Source organism: Engraulis encrasicolus, chromosome 24 (assembly GCF_034702125.1).
Source record: "Engraulis encrasicolus isolate BLACKSEA-1 chromosome 24, IST_EnEncr_1.0, whole genome shotgun sequence".
NCBI classification, from domain to species: Eukaryota; Metazoa; Chordata; class Actinopteri; order Clupeiformes; family Engraulidae; genus Engraulis; species Engraulis encrasicolus.
Window position 1 is genome coordinate 10,097,177 of NC_085880.1, and position 22,500 is coordinate 10,119,676.

The 22,500-nt window shown below is 44.6% G+C and overlaps 1 protein-coding gene across 1 annotated transcript in view; it reads left to right on the forward strand.

The window, feature by feature from the left end:
* srbd1 (S1 RNA binding domain 1) overlaps positions 1–22,500 on the forward strand; it is a 128,129-nt gene that overhangs the window by 36,648 nt on the left and 68,981 nt on the right. Inside the window, exon 15 of the mRNA XM_063191808.1 lies at positions 20,265–20,356. Within this exon, the coding sequence (XP_063047878.1) occupies positions 20,265–20,356 (92 nt within the window). The remainder of the gene's footprint in view (positions 1–20,264; positions 20,357–22,500) is intronic.

Here is a 22,500-nt window from a genome sequence, read left to right on the forward strand (position 1 = left end):
ACCCTGTTTGTTCATATTCAGCATGTTCACTTCAGTATCTTCACCCTACGAGAGCTTAGGCTGTAGGTGCTCTTCCTTTTTTGGTCAGTTGGCACGCTCCTCATGCCTTTGCTGCCTGATGCTTGGAGAGCAAGAGGTCCTTCCTTCTTTCTTTCCTTCCTCGTGGTCTTGGAAGACGAGGGTCTTGGAAGGAGAGCGTCCCCACAAACCACGAGATGTCAGAGCGGTGTGCCAGCTCGCCCGTCACTGGCTGCCGTGATTTGATAGGTCGGTCTGGCAGACAGAGGCCACGTTCCTTGCCAAGGTTGACTGGCCTCAGGTGAAGGCTGCTCAATGCGGTACAGATCCGGCGTGGATTTGGCCCAGAACCGGCGTGGATCTGTCCACAGGTCTGGCTGACTGGCTGACCCTTTGAGGTGTAAGGTCGAGAATGCCTCTGAAAGTTGGCAGCCGTTCTTCTTGGCTGTCATCGAGTGACTTTTCAATGGCAATAACCCTTGTTGTCAAGGCACACACACACACGTGTGTTTGGGATAAAAATACCGCAAGTGTGGAAACGTGTTCTGCTCATGTACAGGGCCTATGCGTCACATGTGGTCCTATTGTTTTACCACTAATACTTGGAGAAATTTTCCGAATAGCTGAGAAATTGCTTCATAAAATGGAACTGTTTCCTAGGAAAACAGTGAGCACTTCGGTAGGCAGTAATCTCTTTTGTATTTATTTGTCCAGCAACAGTCAATTGCATCTTTAAAAAAAAGGAAACTTTTATTGATCAGAAGTACCCTCCTCCTAGAACAACTTGAGTTTTGATGCTTTGCTGAAAGAGTACCAGATGATCCAGGAGAGTGTTGGTTACAAGATTTACAAGCACACTTTTCTTACTGGACCAAGAATACATGTAGAAGCCTTCTGCAAGCCTTCTATCCCAATATGACCTCACCAACCATTCGGCCACTGAGTCTCAACCTTCATCAACACCACCACTCCTCTCTTTTCCTCTCTTCTCTTCTATCCTCCCATTCTTCCTTCCAATTCCATCCTCGTTTTCCTCCTCCTCTTCCTCCCTCTGTTTGCCCCCACAGCCTCCATTTCTCCTCTTCTCCTTCTGCTTCGTTTCCCTCGTGGAATGGCGAGCGTTGCCAGCAGTCAGCAGTCGGTAATGACCCTGCAGGCCAGTTTCTGTGGTGCTGTGCCACCACAGCACCACAACAAACCTCACCACCGCGTCACGCAGCGCTCTCTCCTTCCGACGCCTTGTCTCTCTCCGGTCCGGGCTCTGTTGTGCCCTTGGTCGGACAGAGGGGGTTTGGTGAGCGGGTCAGCGGGGCCCAATTGCGCCTGTTGAGTTTCAGTCTGTGGCAGTGCCACTCTCGCCAAAGCTGGGTTAGTTTTTGCCCATGGCGAGATTGGGCACCCCATAGGGTGTTTGGGCGCTGTGGTTGTGCCTGGTTTTATTTGATGGTCACACGGTCACACATACCTACTGTTTCTGGTTTTGGAACAAGTCTAGACATGTCAGATACACACGTGCGCTCACATGAACACACACACACACACACACACACACACACACACACACACACACACACACACACACACACACACACACACACACACACACACACACTCTCTCTCTCTCTCTCTCTCTCTCTCTCTCTCTCTCTCTCTCTCTCTCTCTCTCTCTCTCTCTCTCTCTCTCTCTCTCTCTCTCTCTCTCTCTGTCACACACACACACACACACACACACACACACACACACACACGCGCACACACTTTTTCCTCTCCTGCTTCCTATCTCTGTGGCGCCGCCCTCTGGCAGTGCTGGGCCCAGCTGTGTGGCGGCACAATTGCAGACAGCTGTCTCAATCTCGCCATGATTGTTTCTGAAAAGCTTGCTGTGAAAAAGACCTGAATCGGCAGCACCGAGCTGGGAAGCACTGGTCACCCTGACCGTGTGTGTGTGTGTGTGTGTGTGTGTGTGTGTGTGTGTGTGTGTGTGTGTGTGTGTGTGTGTGTGTGTGTGTGTGTGTGTGTGTGTGTGTGTGTGTGTGTGTGTGTCTGTGTGTGTGTGTGTCTGTGTGTGTGTGTGTAGGGTATTCACACAGTTTTTAATAGAATGAGTATGTGTGTTTGTCTGTGTGTGTGTATGTGTGTACGTGTTTGTGTGTGTAGAGCCTTAACACATCATCAGTGTGTTTGGAGTGTGTGACACAAAATTGATGGCCAGGGATTAAACATAGAGAAATGAAGGTGAGAGAAATAGCTTCTGGACAAATCAATGACAAAATGAGAGCTGGGGCAGAAAATACATACATGACAATTTTGGATGTTTCTGCGGACTACGGTCAGTTTGCTTTTGTGTTTTGTGTGTGTGCACATTTTAAATACATGTATATACAATGTGCTCTAAAAGGAGCATGTGGAAGTTATTGTGCATTTGAAATTATTTGTATGGACCGTATGGCAAAATTTTGATGGCATGCGTGCGTTCGTGCGTGCGTTCGTGCGTGCGTGCGTGCGTGCGTGCGTGTGTCCGTGCATCTGTGTGTGTGCATGTTTGTGTGTATGTGTGTGCGTGCGTGCGTGCGTGCGCGTGTTTGTGTGTGTGAATTCATTGCATGTGAGTATAGAGAGCAGACGAGTGAGGGAATGCTTACAGAGAAGAAAAGACACTTTGTGTTATTTGCATCAGCCAGTCACTCCTTTTTTACATCAGCAGTCTGTCGAAAACAATTTAAGTGTGAAGTTAAAACCTTTTCCCAGATGTCACAGAAACTTTGCAAAAAAAATCACATATGCATTGTAATCGGCCTTGCAATCTATAATTTGCACGTCATTGCCTGTTTCCTCCAGCTTGACACACTAACAACAGTAGTAATGCCTTAAACCTGCAAAAAAAGGATTGAGACAGTGATGCAAAGAAAAAAAAAAACTCTGTCTCAGATATGTGATGTGGACCAAAAATGAAATTGATGAGAGCAAGGCGTAGAACACAGAAACATTCTAGAACAGAAGGAAGAGGACGAGATAAACAGGAAATGTTAAGTGTGCTGGAATTAGATGGAAATCAACAGAGATATGGAGATGAAATGGAGAGAGAGTATGTTTGACAGTGAGACAGACGAGACGAGGAGAGAGAAAGACATGTGCGCGATGTGGAGCGATACGGAGCAAGGACAGCAGTGTTTAATTGTGCACATTTCACAGAAGCCGAGCCCTGTTTCGACGCTATGACATAAATCCCTCTTAACGAGATACACTGGCACAGACACGAGTGTGTATGTCTCTTTATGCAAGTCTGTGCTGTATGTGTACTTTGTGTGTTCGTGTGTGTGTGAGAGAGCGAGAGAGAGAGAGAGAGCGAGAGTACACACACACACACACACACACACACACACACACACACACACACACTGTGTCTGTGTGTGTGTACTCATGTCTGCGTGCGCGCCCTGGAGGTGATGGCATGGTGCCCGTTGCAGTGGCCTGCCACCCTGCGGAGTGATGGGCTGGCTGGCTGGCTGGTGGTGCTGGTGGCGCTGGTCCTGGGCAGCAGGCCGAGACGCCGTGTCAGGATCTGCAAGCCAAGCGCCTGTGACATGAGCGCCTCTCTCTCTCATGCACATACACACTCTCCTTCTCCCTCTCTCTCTCCCTCGCCCTCTGTCTTTCTCCCTCTATCTCTCTCTTACACACACACACACACACACACACACACACACACACACACACACACACACACACACACACACACACACACACACACACACACACACACACACACACACACACACACACACACACACACACACACACACACACACCAATATAGATACAGACCTATAACGATAGACACTTACACACATTCACTGAGACGGGCATATATACGGTGTGCTAAGATGCACAAATTGACAAAGATACAGATGCGCAAAAACAAATGTGGACATAGACACATACATACAGACAGATACGCACGCACACACACACACACACACACACACACACACACACACACACACACACACACACACACACACACACACACACACACACACACACACACACACACACACACACACACACACACACACACACACACACACACCAATATAGATACAGACCAATAACGATAGACACTTGCACACATTCACTGATAGAGACAGGCATTTACGGTGTGCTAAGATGCACAAATTGAAGAAGACATTCATGCGTGACCCAGCAGTTCCAGTAATGTCCAGACAACAAATTCACAAACACGGAGATATACTGTTGTACAAGTGGGTAGTCTGAGACGGGCATGATGTGAACCTTGGTGCCTCTCTCTCTCTCTCTCTCTCTCTCTCTCTCTCTCTCTCTCTCTCTCTCTCTCTCTCTCTCTCTCTCTCTCTCTCTCTCTCTCTTTCTCTTTCTCTTTCTCTTTCTCTTTCTCTTTCTCTCTCTCTCTCAATCTCTCTCTCTCTCTCAATCTCTCTCTCTCTCAATCTCTCTCTCTCTCTCTCTCTCTCTCTCTCTCTCTCTCTCTCTCTCTCTCTCTCTCTCTCTCTCTCTCTGTGGTTATCTCTGCCTCTGTATCTCTCTTGTCTTAGTCATTTGTATAGCTATTATTTTGGTCTTTAATACTAATTAATTAGTTACAATTGCAAACTGTCTCTAGCTAACAACATTCAATACATCTTGGGTATTTGTTTGCACGCCTTATCCACTTTTTTTCTCTTCTCTATACCTTCCCTCCGTCTTTTCCCGTCACCCTTATCCGTCTTTGTTCATCCCCCTTTCCCCACCACGCTATCTATGCTGTCCACAGTTATTCATCGCTTTGCCTCCCTCTCTCTTTCTCTCACCTTCTCCCTCTATCTCTCACTCTCTCTCTCTCTCTCTCTCTCTCTCTCTCTCTCTCTCTCTCTCTCTCTCTCTCTCTCTCTCTCTCTCTCTCTCTCTCCTCCCCTGCGAATCTGCCACAGCTGTGGGTGTTTTGGGGAAGGGGCGGATGATGGCATCAGAGCGTGTTTTGTCAGGTTTGTCTCATCGCCGGCCATGCTTGCCCACTGAGACAGGCTTGCTTGTCCCCATGTCTGGCCTGAATAGCAGGAGGAAGGCGAGGAGGGAGGAGGGAGGATGGAGAGATAGAAAGAGCCGTCAAGAAAGCTTACACACGCACACACACGCACACACACACCACACACACACACACACAGGAACGCTTTTGTCATCATCAGGGTCAACAAAATGCATCACCAGCTCTCATGCTGCTGTCTTGGAGTTTTATTTTTGGGCAGTCTAGAATATGAAGCACTGTACTGTACCGTAGGTCAAAGTAACCTTCTACTAAAACGCAATAAGTGGAAATGGGAGCCTTTATTGGATGTGTGTTTTTAATAATAGTAAAAAGAGGACATGGACTGAGGCCCAGAACAGCAAAAATTATTGGCATTTGTGTAAGGCACGGCACATGGATTTCACCCCATTCCCGTTTCAAAAGACTTTCTCTAGTCCTTAACATCATTATTGTAGTATATTACAGTGCATTACAGGACATGCCAAGTCAAATGGAGAAAGGAGACTTCAGAAAATCCTTTTGTCTGCCCAAGAATTGTCAGTGCATTTCAGCCTTCAGCTATGAATGAACAGGTCTTTTGAGGTTTGGGGATAGTCCCAGTGAATCCCAGTCTATGCATCACTTGAAAGGTGCACACAGAATGCTAGAAGCTTTTAAAATAATTGCGTCTCTCTATGGTCATTAGGTATTGTATTTTGGTCTATTTCTCTGGCTATCACATTTTTGGGTCAAACGTAGTAAAGTGAAAGCACAGATTTTAACAAAAGAAATTTGTGCCAGGAAGGATACCTTAGGGAGATGGGATTAAACATTCATGACTACAAGCTATATTTCAGCTTGCTTGCCTAACCATTTGTTCTAACATTCTTTCAAGCTATAAATCCTATTAAAGTATAAGATTATGGTATATACTATGTTGTATCATTCGATTTATGGCAGAATTTGTTTGTGTATGTACTTTTCGTCACATTTGTGTGCTCAACAAGCTGGACGAATACTGTATTGTCAGTCTTGTCATTTTTTTATTTAAAGAAGTATTACTTCTACAGTGTGCAATTTAAACACTGAAGTTCAAGCAATGAAATTTGTTCTGCTACTTTGTCCTGCCCTTTACAGTGTATAATAATGACAAACTAACAAAAACAAGAACAAGGGCATGGCATCGAGAGAGCATGCGTCATCATCAGCAGTCTCCTCTCCTGTCCTCTCGTCCTTCCCACAGTGTCTCTGTCTCTGTCTTGAGGTGGCCCCTGCTCTTGAATGACACGAGCCTAGGGTGGATGAGATCACTCCATTGTCCGCTGGCCTTGCCATTGGACTGCAGGACACAGTTAGGGATGGGATGAGATGGGATGGCGGGGGGGGTTGGGGGGGGGTTGGTGTTGGTGAGCGTGCCATGCTCTTTCAGATGTTATTATTATTTGTAAAATGTGTTTTTTATTTGTTTGACATTTTATTGGCAGCACTCTTAGGGTTGGCAGCTTGTGGTGAGTTAAGATCTGTGAAGGTGCCCCTTCTGGCAGGTACACTGCCAATGGAATTAGCCTTTTGGCTAAAATCGGATGTATTAAGATTTTATTTATAAAAATGATCTAATTTGCAAAACGTGTTATTTGTAAAAAAGGTGTTTCCCAACATTATTTTCTTGCGTTCCCTCTAAGCCATTCAGTATTTTTTCCTGGTACCTGTACCCATGGTTGCGAATCACTGCTATAATGCACATTCTTCTATAACAAATATATGGTGGTGATGGTAGTAATAATAATGTCTAGGCTTGACGTGGTCATGGAGCTGAGGGCAGGAGCGAGGGGGGGAGGGGGAGGGGGAGGGGGAGAGGGAGGGGGAGGGGTAGGGTTTGGGGTTTGGCTTCCTAGTGGACTGGGGATGTCTGGGAAGGGTGATTAGGTCGAGTGGGCACTGAGGAGGGTGGATAATTGCAAACACAGGCCCTTGGCTACGTCACACACACACACACACACACTCACTCAGTCACTCACACACACACAGACCCTTGGTCATTGCCCCACAACCAAGGTTGGGAGCTTTAGTCATCAAGGACAGTATATCAGAGAGATGGAGATGGAGAGATGACAAGAGGGAGAGCGGGAAGGACTGGGAAAGACACTACCATGTCTTCAGGGAGCAGCCCCTCCCCCCCCCCCCCCCCCCCCTTATTGCCCCCCATATCCCATGTCATCATCTCCTGTCCCCTCTCCACTCCTCCCTCGTCATGCTGGTTAAGGCACCCTGGGCCTGGCCTCCCTGGCAATGTCTCTATCTCTCTCTCTCTATGCTCCCTCTGTGGAGACATACACACGTCTTTGAGCTGCCTAGCCCTTTCCTGCCATTAATGAGATGGAAATAGAGTGGCAAGATAAGATGGCCTAACTTCCCCAAGTGTCACTGTGTATGGTAGCTGAAGAGCTCTCATTTTCTCTTTCTCTTTCTCTTTCATTTTCTCTTTCTTTTTCTCTTTCTCTGTCTCTTTCTCTGTCTCTTTCTCTTTCTCTTTCTTCGCGAATTCCTAGGGTCTATACTGAGTTGGAGATGCTAGTTACGGGCAATGGGCAACAGAAAGAGGCTACTGCATCCAGAGTTCTGTTGTTGTTGTTGGTGGTGGTGGTGCTGGTGGTGCGCCTGAAGCGATGATATATATTATACCGCAATGGATTACCACAAGATGAGACAGGGTGCTTTTGAAATGAGAGCTGGGGTGGTTGTTTTGCAGTGGATGGAGATGGCAATCCTTGACAATGCATAGTTATGTACGCTTGTATGCATGCACATGCACTGACACACACACACTCAGACCAAGACAGTCATACTCACACACTTAGAGGTACAAAAATGCAAATACCAATACTCACACTTGAATAAAGTTCATGTGTGTTCAACCATTATATCCATGCATAAATCTGAACTGTCTGGCTGGCAAAGTGATTGTGATATGTGTATTCATGCATCATATCCATGCTTGTCTGGAGGACTGTAATTTGTTGCTTTTATTTTGCGTCCTTTGGCACCTGTGCTGAAAGCGGACACCACATCTGCCTCGCATTCAGTTTCCCCCATCAACGAACTGTCATCTCCTAATTTCCCTATTTGTGGTCAGAGCATTTTATTGCCTAATGCCTTCATTACTGCGTTCTTATTCTCTCTCTCTCTCTCTCTCTCTCTCTCTCTCTCTCTCTCTCTCTCTCTCTCTCTCTCTCTCTCTCTCTCTCTCTCTCTCTCTCTCTCTCTCTCTCTCTCTCTCTCTCTCTCTCTCTCTCTCTCTCTCTCTCTCTCTCTTTCTTTTTCTCTCTCTCTCTCTCTCTCTCTCTCTCTCTCGCTCTCTCTCTCTCTCTCTGTGTCTCTCTCTCTCTCTCTCTCTCTTTCTCTCTTTCTCTCTCACATACACACTCTCTCTCATACACACACATACTCTCTCTCTGTCTCGCTCTCTCTCTCTCCCTCTCTCTTTCTCTCTGATGGTGTGGATGAGTGTTTTTCCGTTTCCGAGTGAGTGGTGGCATGGCGGTGATGTCAGCAGGAATGGCCCGCTCTGCTCGTTTCACGCGTCATTAGCAGACGAGCCGCGGTCGGAAGACAGCCACACTTTATAGACACTGGCTGGTCGGTGGAAAAAAGAAAAGAAAAGAAAAGAGAGGAAAAGCCTCAGTACTGCACACCAAAACATGGAGAGAGGGAAGGAGGGAAGGGGGGAGGGCAGAGAGAGGGCCCAGTAACTCACCACAACATGAAGAAACGAAAAAAAGAAAGAAGGAGAGGAAGAAAGACACTGAAAGATTGTTGGCAAAATAAACTCATGAGGGTCTGGCAGGATGGCGAGTGACTGAGCAAGAGAGAAGTTTTTTTGTTTTGTTTTTTCATTCATCCGTTTTTTCCACGCTTTCCCTTCGATCTTGCATTTCAGGCTCCATTTGAAGCAAGCGTTTGGGGTTTCTGACACTAGATTAAGAAACAAGACGTCGTAAACAGCCCAGATCGGCGCTTGTGTGCACGTTTAACGAGATGGAACAAGAGCAGTGAAACATGGGCTCAGTAGAGCCATTTGAAACCCAATATGAATTTAGGAGGACTTGTTCCTCTTTTGTCTTTGTCAGCAGCACCACCCTACACTAATGGGTATGGGCATGGCTAAGGGTGGCCTGTGGCACTCGCATAAAACAAGACTACAGCACATGTTTGGTGAAATGTTGTTTTGCTTTGTCTGTACAGTTCATTTGGTCTGCATGCACATGGCTAAATCCATGGATGGATGGATGGATGGATAGATGGATAGATGGATGGATAGATAGATGGATAGATACAGTATGAGCTAGAAGCACTCAGAGAGCACAGACCTCCACCAAGGAAGCTGCTTGATATATTTCAATATGTTACACCCTAAGTCTTTCTGCCTTCTCTTTGTGGAGTCCCCGCAATTCGATTTCTGGTCACTAGTGGTGTCTAGATATATAGGCCTGCAATGGTGAAGAATCTTTTAAAAAGTCCTGGTTCCGGTTCGTGAACCGGATCACCACCAGAATTAAATCACTTGTTCCTTGGGTCATTACTAACAACTCCACAAAGTTTCATCCAAATAAGTTGATTCGTTTTTGAGTTGTCCTGCTGACAGAATATTTTAAAAAGTCCTCGTTCCGGTTCGTGATCCGGATCACCACCAGAATTTAATCACTTGTTCCTTGGCGGAGGTAAAAAAGAGTTAAAGATACTTTAAAATACAAGTAAAGCATTAGACAGGTGCAGTGTGTAATTTTACTAATTTATTGCTATTCACAGATGTGACGTTTTTCATCACTATTATTGGTCTTACCAACCAGAGTCGATGTTGTAGCCAAAGCTGTCTATGATTGGAAATTCAGAGTGGTCGATTTACATGGACAGGATCCTTTAGACTTAGTCCACCCTAGTGAAAACGTTTGTGGTAATTGTGGTAAATATTCATGATGAACACTAAATGTGCGAATGGGCGGCATCATTTCTACAAATAAATCAGTGCAAATGTTAAACTGTTTATATATAGGCCTACTGTTTAAATAAAATAGCTATATTCTTCCTTATCTGTGCTGGTAGTGTTGGTGTGTTGTTGCTGTTTTCAGCAGTGGGATATGTGACAGAGACAGTGTCATGCCCTCAGAAAGCTAGGTGTGAGTTTTATGTGGAAGCCAGATGTGACAGAAATATGGCAGGAGATGCTGAAGCAGCATATGCACGCACGCACGAACGAATGAACGCCTGTACGCCTGCACGCACAGAAGCTCTCACTGTCACCACAGTGTCTTACACCACCCTACATTACAAATCCCTTATCCAACACAAACACAACACATAATACAATCTGTTATAGGTAGGTGATGCCCAGTGACTTTCTCTGTCCCGTAGTGGTGATGGTCTGTCTCTGTCTATTCCTTTCACTCTGTATGTGTGTGAGTGGATGATAATGAACATTTGTAAATGTGTGTTTTTGCAAATGCAGAAGACAGATGTCTCTGTGGTGTGCTGTGCTGTGTGTGTTTGTGTATATGTGTGTGACATGTTCCTGCCACCCGTTTGACGGCGCGTACACGGCTGCAAGGCTTTGCTCTTTTCAGACGTTCCTTGGTGTGGCAGTCGAGGAGCAAATCGAGGCGGGGGAGGGGTTGAGGTTGGGGTTTGGTAAGGAGCGGGTGTGGTGTTGTACGGGTGGTATGGGTTGTATGAGGAGGAGAAGGAGTGGGGTGGGTGGTGGTGGGGTGGAGTGGGTTGTATGAGGGTGGGGGGGCTGGGGGTCTGGGGTCTGGTGAGTTGAACGTGTCCTCCAGCGTTGGCAAGCTTCACACTGACAGCCTCTGACACCTGCCATTTGGGCCCTTTTCTGTGCGAAAAATGTCAGCGTTTTCAGACTCCGCGGATGAGAAGAGCACACACGATATCGATCGTCTCTCCCGTGGCCAGGGTTTGACCACTGCCCCGAAGGCATGAGCTAAACAATGGACATCAGCTCTTTGTGTTGGAGACCTTTCTCTCTCTCTCTCTCTCTCTCTCTCTCTCTCTCTCTCTCTCTCTCTCTCTCTCTCTCTCTCTCTCTCTCTCTCTCTCTCACACTCTTGCCTCCCCTCTCTTTTTATCTGTTTTTTTGTCATTCCCTTTTTCCCTCTATCCTCCCTCAGTATTTGTTTTACATTAGCAAGAGACAGCTGGTAACTGGAAGACTGTAGGTGTAGAGATGCTGTCAGTGCATCCATTCATCTCCATGTGGTCAGTAACTGAATTCACCACCCTGCTTCAGTAATAGTTGCAGTGTCCAGTGGAGTTGTTAAACCTGGACTGGCTGTAGGGATGCCTTGTATAGAGGCCTGACTCCTCAGAGAGGGCCGTGGTCTCCAGAGAGAAAATATCCTAGTGTTTGCATAGAGTAACTCACTGGCCTTTTCCTTTTAGCAACACTACTTTAGATAATAACCAATCCTTTTTGGAGTCCTAAATTGTTTATATTTGGGAGTCTGTTGTCTATTCTGATTCATCCAGGTACCCGGACAGTTGGTGCCTTCTTGGCAGCCTCCAGAGCTGATGTGTGAATGTGAGACGGTGTATGGTAGGGGCGGGTTTTGGCAAGGGGTTCACAATTTCACAATTTTTTCATTTCATGCTAAGCACAATTATTCCACATATAAGTCTTTATGTAAAAACATTTTCAACATAATTGCTACTGTGTTTTTGCATAAGACGTGTCGCATAATTTCAAACAAACTATGTGTTCAAGCTTCAACCAAGTCTTAGTTTTATATAGAGATGCAGAGCACAATACAATGATTTCACAACCTAAACAATTGGCTACTCACAATATTTTTCCCGCCATTATGGTGTCATTAAAGAGTTGTGTTCTTTTCCCATTGATGTCACAATTAGAACAATTCTTGTCATTGTGATGTCATAGAAGAGATGTTGTCTTTGGCCCATCGGGTCACAGAGGGCTCTATTCATGGCCAGTTGAAGTCAGAAGAGAAAACAGTGCTCAAAGCAATGATGTCACTTGAGCCTACCACAGAGACTTAAGCACTTCTAGGTCAAGATTTTTATTTCGTGTGAACATGACCTCTTGAAGTTCAAAAATCCTACTACTAAGCAAAGGAAAAATTAGGAAAAATAAGCAAGTGAACAGCTTTCTGTCCTTTCCCTCCCTCTTCATCATGTTTTTTTTTCCGTGTATGTTTATGTACGTACAGTGTGTCCGTCCGCGTGGATCACGTTATGGTGAGATCACCCGAGCAGCTCTGTGGGAGATCTAATGAGTGACGTTAATTAGCTAAGGGAGCGAGGGAGGGGGGCAGTGAGGAGGAGGCCAGGGTATCAGGAGCCTCTGTCCCGGTGTCACAGAGGCTCTGGTCATGGCCACTCTGGCCAGAGGGGTGACGAGGGGTGACAGCCGACCATGCACAGACACAGGAGTGACTTTGCCCCGGGACGGCCTCATCACAGATTGGGTCTGTGTCATATCTGTAGCTGTGTGTGTGTGTGTGTGTGTGTGTGTTTGTGTTTGTGTGTGTGCTTGTGTTTATGTTTTTGTGTTTGAACCCCCCAAAGGATCTACAACCATGACATTGCACTTGAAGGCAGGTTTGTTTCATTTGTCTTCGTGGCTCATTCTCATTATGGTTGTGTGTGTGAGTACATGTATGTGTATGTGTGTCTGTGTTTGTGTGTGTGTTAAGTGTTTGTTTGTTTGCGGCCCTTGTGAGCGTGTGCATATGTCCAGCCCAAGCTGCGGGGCTAGGCCAGACCAGGCCAGGCCAGGGCATAGACAACCTTCTGCTGGCTGCCACGGCCATGGATGTCCTCTCCATGTCTCGATGCCTCGCCACGGCAACAAAGGCCACAGTTGCCAGGGTCACAGAGGGCTCATGGCCCCTCTCGCTCACGGCTGTTGTAATTAATTCAGACATGATACAGGGCCTGCACCTCGTCCCCTCACTTGTCTCTTTCCCTCTCTCCTCTCCTCCCTCCACCCATCCATCCATCCATCCATCCACCCCTCTGTCCATCATTCTTATCCCTCTCTCGTACTGTGTCCGGTGGGCTTCTTTTCCCTCTGGTGTGTCTATCCATCTCCTTAAAAAATCAGGGGCACTGTCTCTCTTTCAAATGACCTAGAGCAGCCAACAGTGTCATGTATCACTTAATGAGAGAAAGCAGGGCGGGTATTCTCTGTCTCTCTGTCTCTCTGGGTTGACTGTGTAAACCCCCTTCTTGAAGTGCGTGCGTGCGTGCGTGCGTGCGTGTTTTCATGTTCCCCATGTCCTACAGTAAGGCAGTCTCTGAGGAAGGCCTGTTCGTCAGGAGAGTTGTTGAGTTGTTGATAGTTCATTCATGCCCTTGCTGACATCTATGTGTCTTTTCCAGTTGAATGAAATGAATGTTAAATAGATGACTGATGAAAATGAACAAATAATTTGTACAATATTACCTTATCACATATTGTAGACATTATTTGTTCATTTTCCAAAAAATATGAACTCGTAATTTCCACAATATCTGATGACCACAAATAAGTTGCATCACTGTATGAAATTCATTTGTTATGTAAAATCAATTCACATCAGAAACCGTTTTTGATACCCGTTAATGTGAAATCAATTTGCATCAGAAAGAGTTTTTGCTGTGATGGGACACATGAGGTGAAGTAGTGAGTGATTCTACGATTGCAGACAGTGCGCCTTTGGCAAAAGCAAAATGTCAATTATCAGTATTTAAAAAAAAATAAATGACCTAGATGTTTCCATAGTGTATACCTTTCAGTTTCCAAGTAAACAAATTGGCAAGCTTAATCTTAAATCATTTGTTAGTTTTTTTTTTTTAAAGTTATTTTTAGGGGCTTTTATGCCTTTATTTGATAGGACAGTTTCAGATGGTGACAGGAAGCAAGTGGGACAGAGACGGGTGCGATCAGGAAATGACCCCGGTCGGACTCGAACCGGGGTCCCCGTGGGCATGCAAGCCCAAATGTGGGGGGCTTACATTTGTTAAATATTTTAATGAAAGCGAATATTTGCTTGATTATTTTGTCAACAGTGTTATGGACAAATGCTATGTCATTTCAAACATATATAAAAAATACTACACAGTTGAAACAACATACGTTTTAAAGTGCTTATGTCCATTAACAATAATGTTGTCACCAATCTGTGCAACAATGTGATTGTTGAGCTTCATAAGTAGTTATTTTATGATTCACCGTGATACAGACTGATACTTTTTTCATTATAAATCCCTGTAACATCTGATTTGATTTAGTCACCCTCCTTACACAATACTTCCCTCTCCAGACATAATCCCTAGTATCTGTTCATAGGATTTTTCCAACACATAACAGAGTCGGCACTTTTTTAGGAGAAAAAAACAGAGCAGACAAACCCATCTCCCTAAAACACAGATGATTTTGTATGTTTGTCTATCAATATGGAGATAAATTGACAAAACATACTCCTCCTCAACTTTCATAGCTGATACGTAACACAATTGACGGTGACACAGCTTGACATTTCAGCCATTTTCAGGGTGTTGTGCAAACTGAAGACCTTGGGACTTCCACCAAAACACCTTAATCAATTCATGTCTTTGTACGCTTTATCTGTTTTTCTACTTTTGATTTCTAATTCAGGTTCTTATGATTATGTTGAGAACACAATTGACAGGTAATTTTCCTGCTCTAAGACGATACAAAATAATGGATTAAATTATGGAAGAGTTGAACTCAAAACTTGCCAAACAGTCTTCACATCACCACCCAAAGAGGTAATGACATTTTATGGTGTTGGCCAGAGGACTTAGGACCAAACCCTTACTGATTTATGGCAAGGGTTTCAGTGTGTGACACGGTTGACACAGTTTTTCTGAGATGCACACAAAATGGCCAATTTAATGCATAATGGAACGCACAATAGACTTCTTAACAGTTTTTTCATATTGTGATGACTACCGTGAATCAACATTTGCAATGATCTTGGACAAAACAAGGTTTTTCACATGCTAATATGAGGACTGAATCTGACATTTGGAAAACGAGGACGGCATGAAAACGTCCAAAAACCAGTATTAAATATTCATTCTTGCATAGGAAAATAATGTTATGTCTTTCCTTTCTGTATTATATGAACAGTAAATGTGTGCTAATGTCCGAAACATCATTGGATGCAGTTAATGGTTAGTGGAATTGGCAAATAAAGTCCATGGACCTAAAAGCGCACTCTAATCGTAGAATTACTCTAGTGGTCCATGCCATTAAAAAGATCACAATGTTTGTTAGAATGTACTTTATAAAATGGTTAGAACTGTGCATCCTCAAATTTTGTGTGCATATATGGTAGAGAGAGATATTTCTTAGACAGAGTTACTAAAGTGTGGATAGTGTGCATTTGTACTCGGTAGTTCTTTGCCTGTCATGGGATTGTCCTGTATGTGATGGGGACATAATATAGTGTGCGTGCGTGCGTGCCCGTGTGTGTGTGTGCCTGTGTGCGTGTGCGTATAAGTAATTATTAAACAAATGTAATTCAGGTCTTATTTTACTTACATAAATGAGACTTACTACCTTTTTGTGAATATTAATCTATTGGACATTAATTGAACCTTAAATTTGTCAAATGTTGGGTTCAGATTATTGTGCGTGCCCCTTAATGTTTTAGAGGTCTCCATTTTTTTGTGATTATATGTACATTAATCTATTTTCGTATGCTGATATTTTTCTCAGATTAATCATTTATGTGACTAGGGCGTGTGCATCCCAAATTGGATATACTGTATGGTTTGTGTAATTGAGTACTGTGTGTGTGTGTGTGTGTGTGTGTGTGTGTGTGTGTGTGTGTGTGTGTGTGTGTGTGTGTGTGTGTGTGTGTGTGTGTGTGTGTGTGTGTGTGTGTGTGTGTGTGTGTGTGTGTGTGTGTGTGTGTGTGTGTGTGTTGGAATGGCCAAGCCTCTGCTTCCTCCGCTGTGACCCTGCTGAAGGTCAGGTGCCAGCACTCGTTAGCGCCGTGGCCCCACTACTGACATGGCAGCTGTCAAACCAGGGGGCGCGAGCAAGGGGTGGGTGTGGGTGGAGGATGGGTCACTGATGAACAGACACATAGAAGAGGAGGAGAGGAAAGGACAGGAGGAGAGAGAGAGAGAGAGAGAGAGAGAGAGAGAGAGAGAGGAGGAGGGAGACGGAGCAGCAGTTCATTTACAGTGTGCGCGTGTGTGTGTGCGGAGGGGTTCCTGTCAGGAGGCTTCTGTCTCCTGTCACCACGGCAACATGTCACTAATTAGGAAAGGGTGGTTACTGGGTAGTGGGGGCGCAGTGTCCCCGTGTAGTACTAATGAGCTGCCCTTTAATATGAGGGGTTTGCTGCTAACTCTGCTACAGACTATTGTCCTCATTGCCTGCACATATTAAGTTTGAGTGTACTGAACAACACACACACACACACACACACACACACACACACACACACACACACACACACACACACACACACACACACACACACACACACACACACACACACACACACACACACACACACACACACACACACACACACACACGTACCGCGTGTCTGCTTCTGTGTCCACTTTGAACCAGAGGTTCATGGGTCAGTTAGAATGACTGTCTTTAGACATAATCACAAGCTCCCACCTCTGACCTGAGCGGGCGAGAGGAGAGGACACTGGGGGTAGGGGGTACAGAGGGAAAGCATGGGGGAGATACAGAAAGGGAAGGAAGGGGAAGTCAAGAAATACACATACAATACATGGGTCAATGGCGGGGTTTTTTTTGTCTCAGATGTCAGGTGGTACAACAACATCTATTGCCCATAATTTAATTATGAATTAATTGCGTAAATTAACAAGAGGTAATTCATGTTCTGCAATGAATATGCTTCTTAGGTAATCCACTAAAAACAACACCAAAAAATGAATCCATACAATCCATACATAGTGGCATTTGCTGTCATTGCACCACCCTGACTTGTGCTAAGACTACTACTACTACAACTGCTACTAAAACCTTATTTATTGCATTTATTTAGATTTTAAATCATTCTAAAGGTAGATGCTTATTAAGTTTAATGCCATTTTTTTTTCAATGTAATAATAAAATGTAAAGTTTTTTCATCACCAATCCTCAAACTGAAGTCTAACGTCTACACTATGAAACCTGCAACAATCACTGAAAGTGAATGTAGCCACTGAAAGTGAATGCAAAAAAAAATCCAAGAGAGTTGTGTGTGTGATTCACATTTTCAGCAGTCCTTGGACTAGAGCGAGTGTCAATTTCAGAACAGGTGGTGACAAAACAATAAAGATAATATGATTTTTAAAAACATTTTAATACACACCTACTTTACAATCACTTTACAAAAAATCGGGACACTTGGCCTCTACTAATTGAGTTTGTTGATGCATATATTTTTACATTGAATATCATCTGCTGTGCCCTCGTTGTTTTATTATTATTATTTTCTTCTAACAGTAAAAAGAAAAAAGAGTCAAAGTAGTTTTTCATAAAATATTCAGGTGCTGCTGTGTTTGTTGTTACGTGTAATTTTGTAGCCTGTTATTTTGTATATAGATCAGTCTAGCAATAAGTAACAATAATAGGTGTGTAACAATTTTATTATATGGTGCACATTACAGATTTTGTTTTAATTGTGTCCAAAACATAGTTTCAGTTTACTTTTTCTCAGACTCATTTAAAGAAATGTTGTGTCGGCAATGATCTTTTAAAACAAAAAGCACACGCCCTATTGGTCTTACAGTACAACAGCCCGGCTACGAATGCCCTGGAAACGAACATGACTTATTTCTACCTCAAAGATGCAGTACAATCCAACAGCCTCTGAGTGGCAGTGTTGTCACATGCATCAGCCTTCAGCCTGTGGGGTTTAGAACTGGCACACGTGCTTTCGCAGGAGCAGACCCAGCAATACTGTGTTAACGACTCTCTATTGGTTAAACAGTGTGTGTGTGTGTGTGTGTGTGTGTGTGTGTGTGTGTGTGTGTGTGTGTGTGTGTGTGTGTGTGTGTGTGTGTGTGTGTGTGTGTGTGTGTGTGTGTGTGTGTGTGTGTGTGTGTGTGTGTGTGTGTGTGTGTGTGTGTGTGTGTGCGTGTACGAGAAAATGTGTGTGTTGAGAAGCCATCTTTATAGACTACAAAAACAAAATATAAAGTGCATAAACACTGGAGTCATGTAAATGAATGATGTGCGGCAGGCAGTAGATAAAGTGAAAAAGCAAAGCATTTTAGCAGTAGTTTCCGATGAAGGCGCCTGGGAAGAATTATAAGTGTAATATTAGTTCAGTTATTTCCATATCTCACCATGAATCCAGCTCTCTGCACTGTGGGGAGGCAGGCCTCACACACACACACACACACACACACACACACACACACACACACACACACACACACACACACACACACACACACACACACACACACACACACAGAGTGATTACACACACACACACACACACACACACACACACACACACACACACACACACACACACACACACACACACACACACACACACACACACACACACACACACACACACACACACACACACACACACACACAGGAATGCATAGACATATAGAATGATTAAACTACACACTTACACACACATACGTGAATACATTATACACATAGGTTTATAGTTTTACATGCAAGCTGGCCACACACACACTTCAGCACACGCATGCACTCATACATGAAGTGAAAAAGTGTATGCCTATACATGCGAACTGGCCACACACATTTGCACAGATAAATCCTTACACACACACACACGCAAATACACACACACCAGCACACCAGCTGTGGGTATTGATTACTGTTGCCACTTCCTTTCTTGTGTGGCGTACCCCTCGTCTCTCCTTCCTCTGCTCTTGTCTCCTCATCCGCTCTCTCTCTCTTTCTCCATTTCCCCATCTATCCATCCATCCATCCCGCTCTTCTTCTTCTTCTTCCGCTTAATCTTATCTCCTCTCTTTTCGCTTTGTTTGGCTGCGGCACCCTTTTTTTTTAAAAAAAGTTGCCATCTCCTGCCCCTTCTCTGAAGAAACCAATGTGCCTCTTACTGTGATTACTGGCAGTGGTGTTTGCGTGTGTGTGCGTGTGTGTGCGTGCGTGTGTGTGTGTGTGTGTGTGTGAATGTTAAGTTCTTTTAATTGAAGCTCTATCTGTACGTGTGTTTGTAAAATAAATGTGTGTGCTGGTTGCATGTTTGCGGTTGAGCTCAAATATTTTATGCTTTTTTTTCGCCCCCTTTTTCGTGTGTTTGGTTGTGTTTTAGTACCCGTTGCCCATAAACACCCAATCAGGTCCAGGGAACTGAACCCTTCTGTTGTGTGCCAGGGTATTTCTCGGTTATGGCTGTGGGCTCCCCATCTCAGTGTGTGTGTGCGTGCATGTGTGTGCGTGTATGTGTATGTGTGTGTGTGCGTGTGGGTGTGCATGTGATGGCCAACACTTTAAGGGCTTATACTCCCCCTCTGCCAAGGCAACACATAATGCTACAACCTGCCCAGCCGTCTCAGAGAGAGAGAGAGAGCGAGAGAGAAGGAGGAGAGATGATGATGGTGCCTTGGAAAGAATTTGAGCCATGTCTGAAGGAGGTGCAGTTTAGCCTTGAGTGTTTAGAAATGTAGATTTAGTTTAGATCCTGGCCCTAGTAACAAAATGACTCTACTTTTTTCCGCTCTTTTAAAAAGGAACCTGTTTCATTGGACTCACTATACAGTACACTCTTTTACTTATTGCCTGCGTATGTTCAGATTAAACGTACAGTGTGTACATACATGCGCACACACGCACACAAAATTGTATGCCCCCTACCTTTTTTTCTGAATGTTCCATTTTCCGTTCACAAGGTAAAATTCCATATATTGCTTATATTTTTATTCTCTGTATGTATTTTATATTTTAACTGTCTATATATGTTGCACACTGACACTTATAGGATTTTAACATTTTCTTTGTTGCATACATGTCTTGATTACACATATGTTGATATTTTTTTCAAAGATTATTATTTTTTTTAAACCTGCTTACATATTTTGATCCCGTTCATACAAATTAAAAAAAAATTGACAGGTATGTTTTAGAAAACTACCAAATTATCCATATATGTGTATACAGGGTCTCATTTCCAGTCTCCACTGCTCTGTCTCCTCGCAGTATCACCAATGAGGCTGGGGCCTCCATCTACAGTGTGAGTGCAGAGGCCGTCAAGGAGATGCCAGATCTGGACCCCAACATCAGGAGTGCAGGTACCTCAAGAGAGAGGGTGTGTGTTTGTGTTTGTGTGTGCGTGTGCGTGTGCGTGTGCGTGTGCGTGTGCGTGTGCGTGCGTGTGCGTGCCTGCGTGCGTGCGCGCGGGTGTGTGTGTGCGCGCACGTGCGTGTGTCTGTGTACGTGTGTGTGTGTGTTTGGCCCAAGGGTTTTATATTCTGTGACTTGGCATATAACTTAATGTTTATGTACGACAGAATGGTGTCCACACATTACATTTTTTTTTTAATCTCCTTTAGCTATCATTTTCTTTATTAATATAACCTCTGCATCAGGCTTTCACATCCGACATCTGTACATTTATTTTGCCAGGTGTGTTTTGCATGTACCTATCCGCAATTCACATGTTGGTGTGTCTGTAGCCTACCGGATTGTGTATGAATATGCATGTCTTCATCCACACTTTGAAAAAGACCACACATGACCTGCGGCCTTTTGTATCTGATGTGTGTCTACTCTACCTCTGTCTACCTCTGTCCAGCCTCTCTGTTCCTTACTCCAACCGCGTGTGTGTCTCTGACTCTGATTTTGGTTCATCTGCCCTTTCAGCCTATAGAAAGGGTTTTTTTTTCGTCTTTGTCTGTAATCTCGCTCAGTGCAAAAGCGTCTCTCAACTGTTTCCCTGCACACAGTGACTAAACAATCCAAGCTAGTAAGGCAGCAACAAATAAAATAGCTTGTGGTGTCTGTTGGTCTACCGTTTGTCTATCTGTATTTTTGTTTTTCGTTTGGATGGCTGCATGTATGCATGTGTTTTATTTTGAGTGTGTGTGTGCGTGTGCATGTGCGTGTGCGCGTGCGCGTGTGCGTGTGCGTGTGCGTGTGCGTGTGTGTGTGTGTGTGTGTCGGCACGCGCGGCTATACTGAATGTGAATTATTTGGACTCTTTTCAGGTCTGTTGTAGTCATCAAATTTCTTGTGAAATCGGACTTGTCCGTGGCCAACTTTTGTCGCAGGACCACACAAGCTCTCGCATGTTGCACGCCTCCTCCCCCTTCTCCTCCTCATCCTCCTCTTCCTCATCCTCCTCTTTCTCTGGATTGCTCGGTCTCCAGCTCCCTGTGCGCAAGAGAAAGGCCTGAAAGCGTCCCGAACTAGTCTGGAAAGGCCTCAAAAGCACTCAAAAACAGGATCTGAGAATCGTTCCAGACTTCCTCTATAAAAACAATAAATCAGCATTGCGGGCTGCCATAAATTCTCCCCCACTGGACAAATGCGAGCTTGCTCGAAGACACTGCATCTATCCATGGCAAAGAGGCATGAGAAATTGCAATGTTTCTTTTTTGTCTTTCTGTCTCTCTGTCTCTGTCTCTCTCTCTCTCTGTGTGTCTATGTGTTTTTGTGTGTGCTGTGTGTTTGCGTATGTTTGTTTGTTTGCACACGTGTGTGTGTGTGTGTGCGTGTGTGTGTGCGTGTGCGTGAGCGCGTGCGCGTGCGTGTGCGTGTGTCTGTGTCTGTGTCTGTGTCTGTGTCTGTGTCTGTGTCTGTGTCTGTGTCTGTGTCTGTGTCTGTGTCTGTGTCTGTGTCTGTGTGTATGTTTGGACATGCATTTGTCTTTTTGGACGAGATGTTTTTTGGTGTAGCTTGCTGAAAGAAATTGTTTTGATAGATTTGAGTTTTTATATGCGATTCGTTCAGTGCTGTAATTTTGGTTTGCGTTCTTGCATGGAAATACATAAAAGCTACAAATGCGTGAAATAGAGCACCCCATCAGTGGTCCCACTGGTGCGGCCCGGGGCCAGGTACTGTAGAGCTGGCCAGGACAGGGGGTGGCACCTCCTGCTGCTGTGGAGGGGTAGTGCGGCGTGCTATGATGACCAGGGCCATTCCTCTCACTGACTTTTTTGGGCTCAGGTGGCACAACGGCATCTAATGCCCATAAATTAATTAGTAATTGGTGGTTGGTATGCTGCAATGAATATAGATAGTCCACTAAACTTCTTGGATAGTCCACTAAACACAAGCTAACAAACAAAATCCAGACAATACACTGGCTGTCGTTGCACCGCCCTGACGTGTGCTGCTGCTGAAACGTCACTGACCCATAAATGAATCAACAAATAACTTGGTTATTTTCCACCTCCACCTGTGCTTGAAGCACTTAGTTCTCTTGGCTTGCATG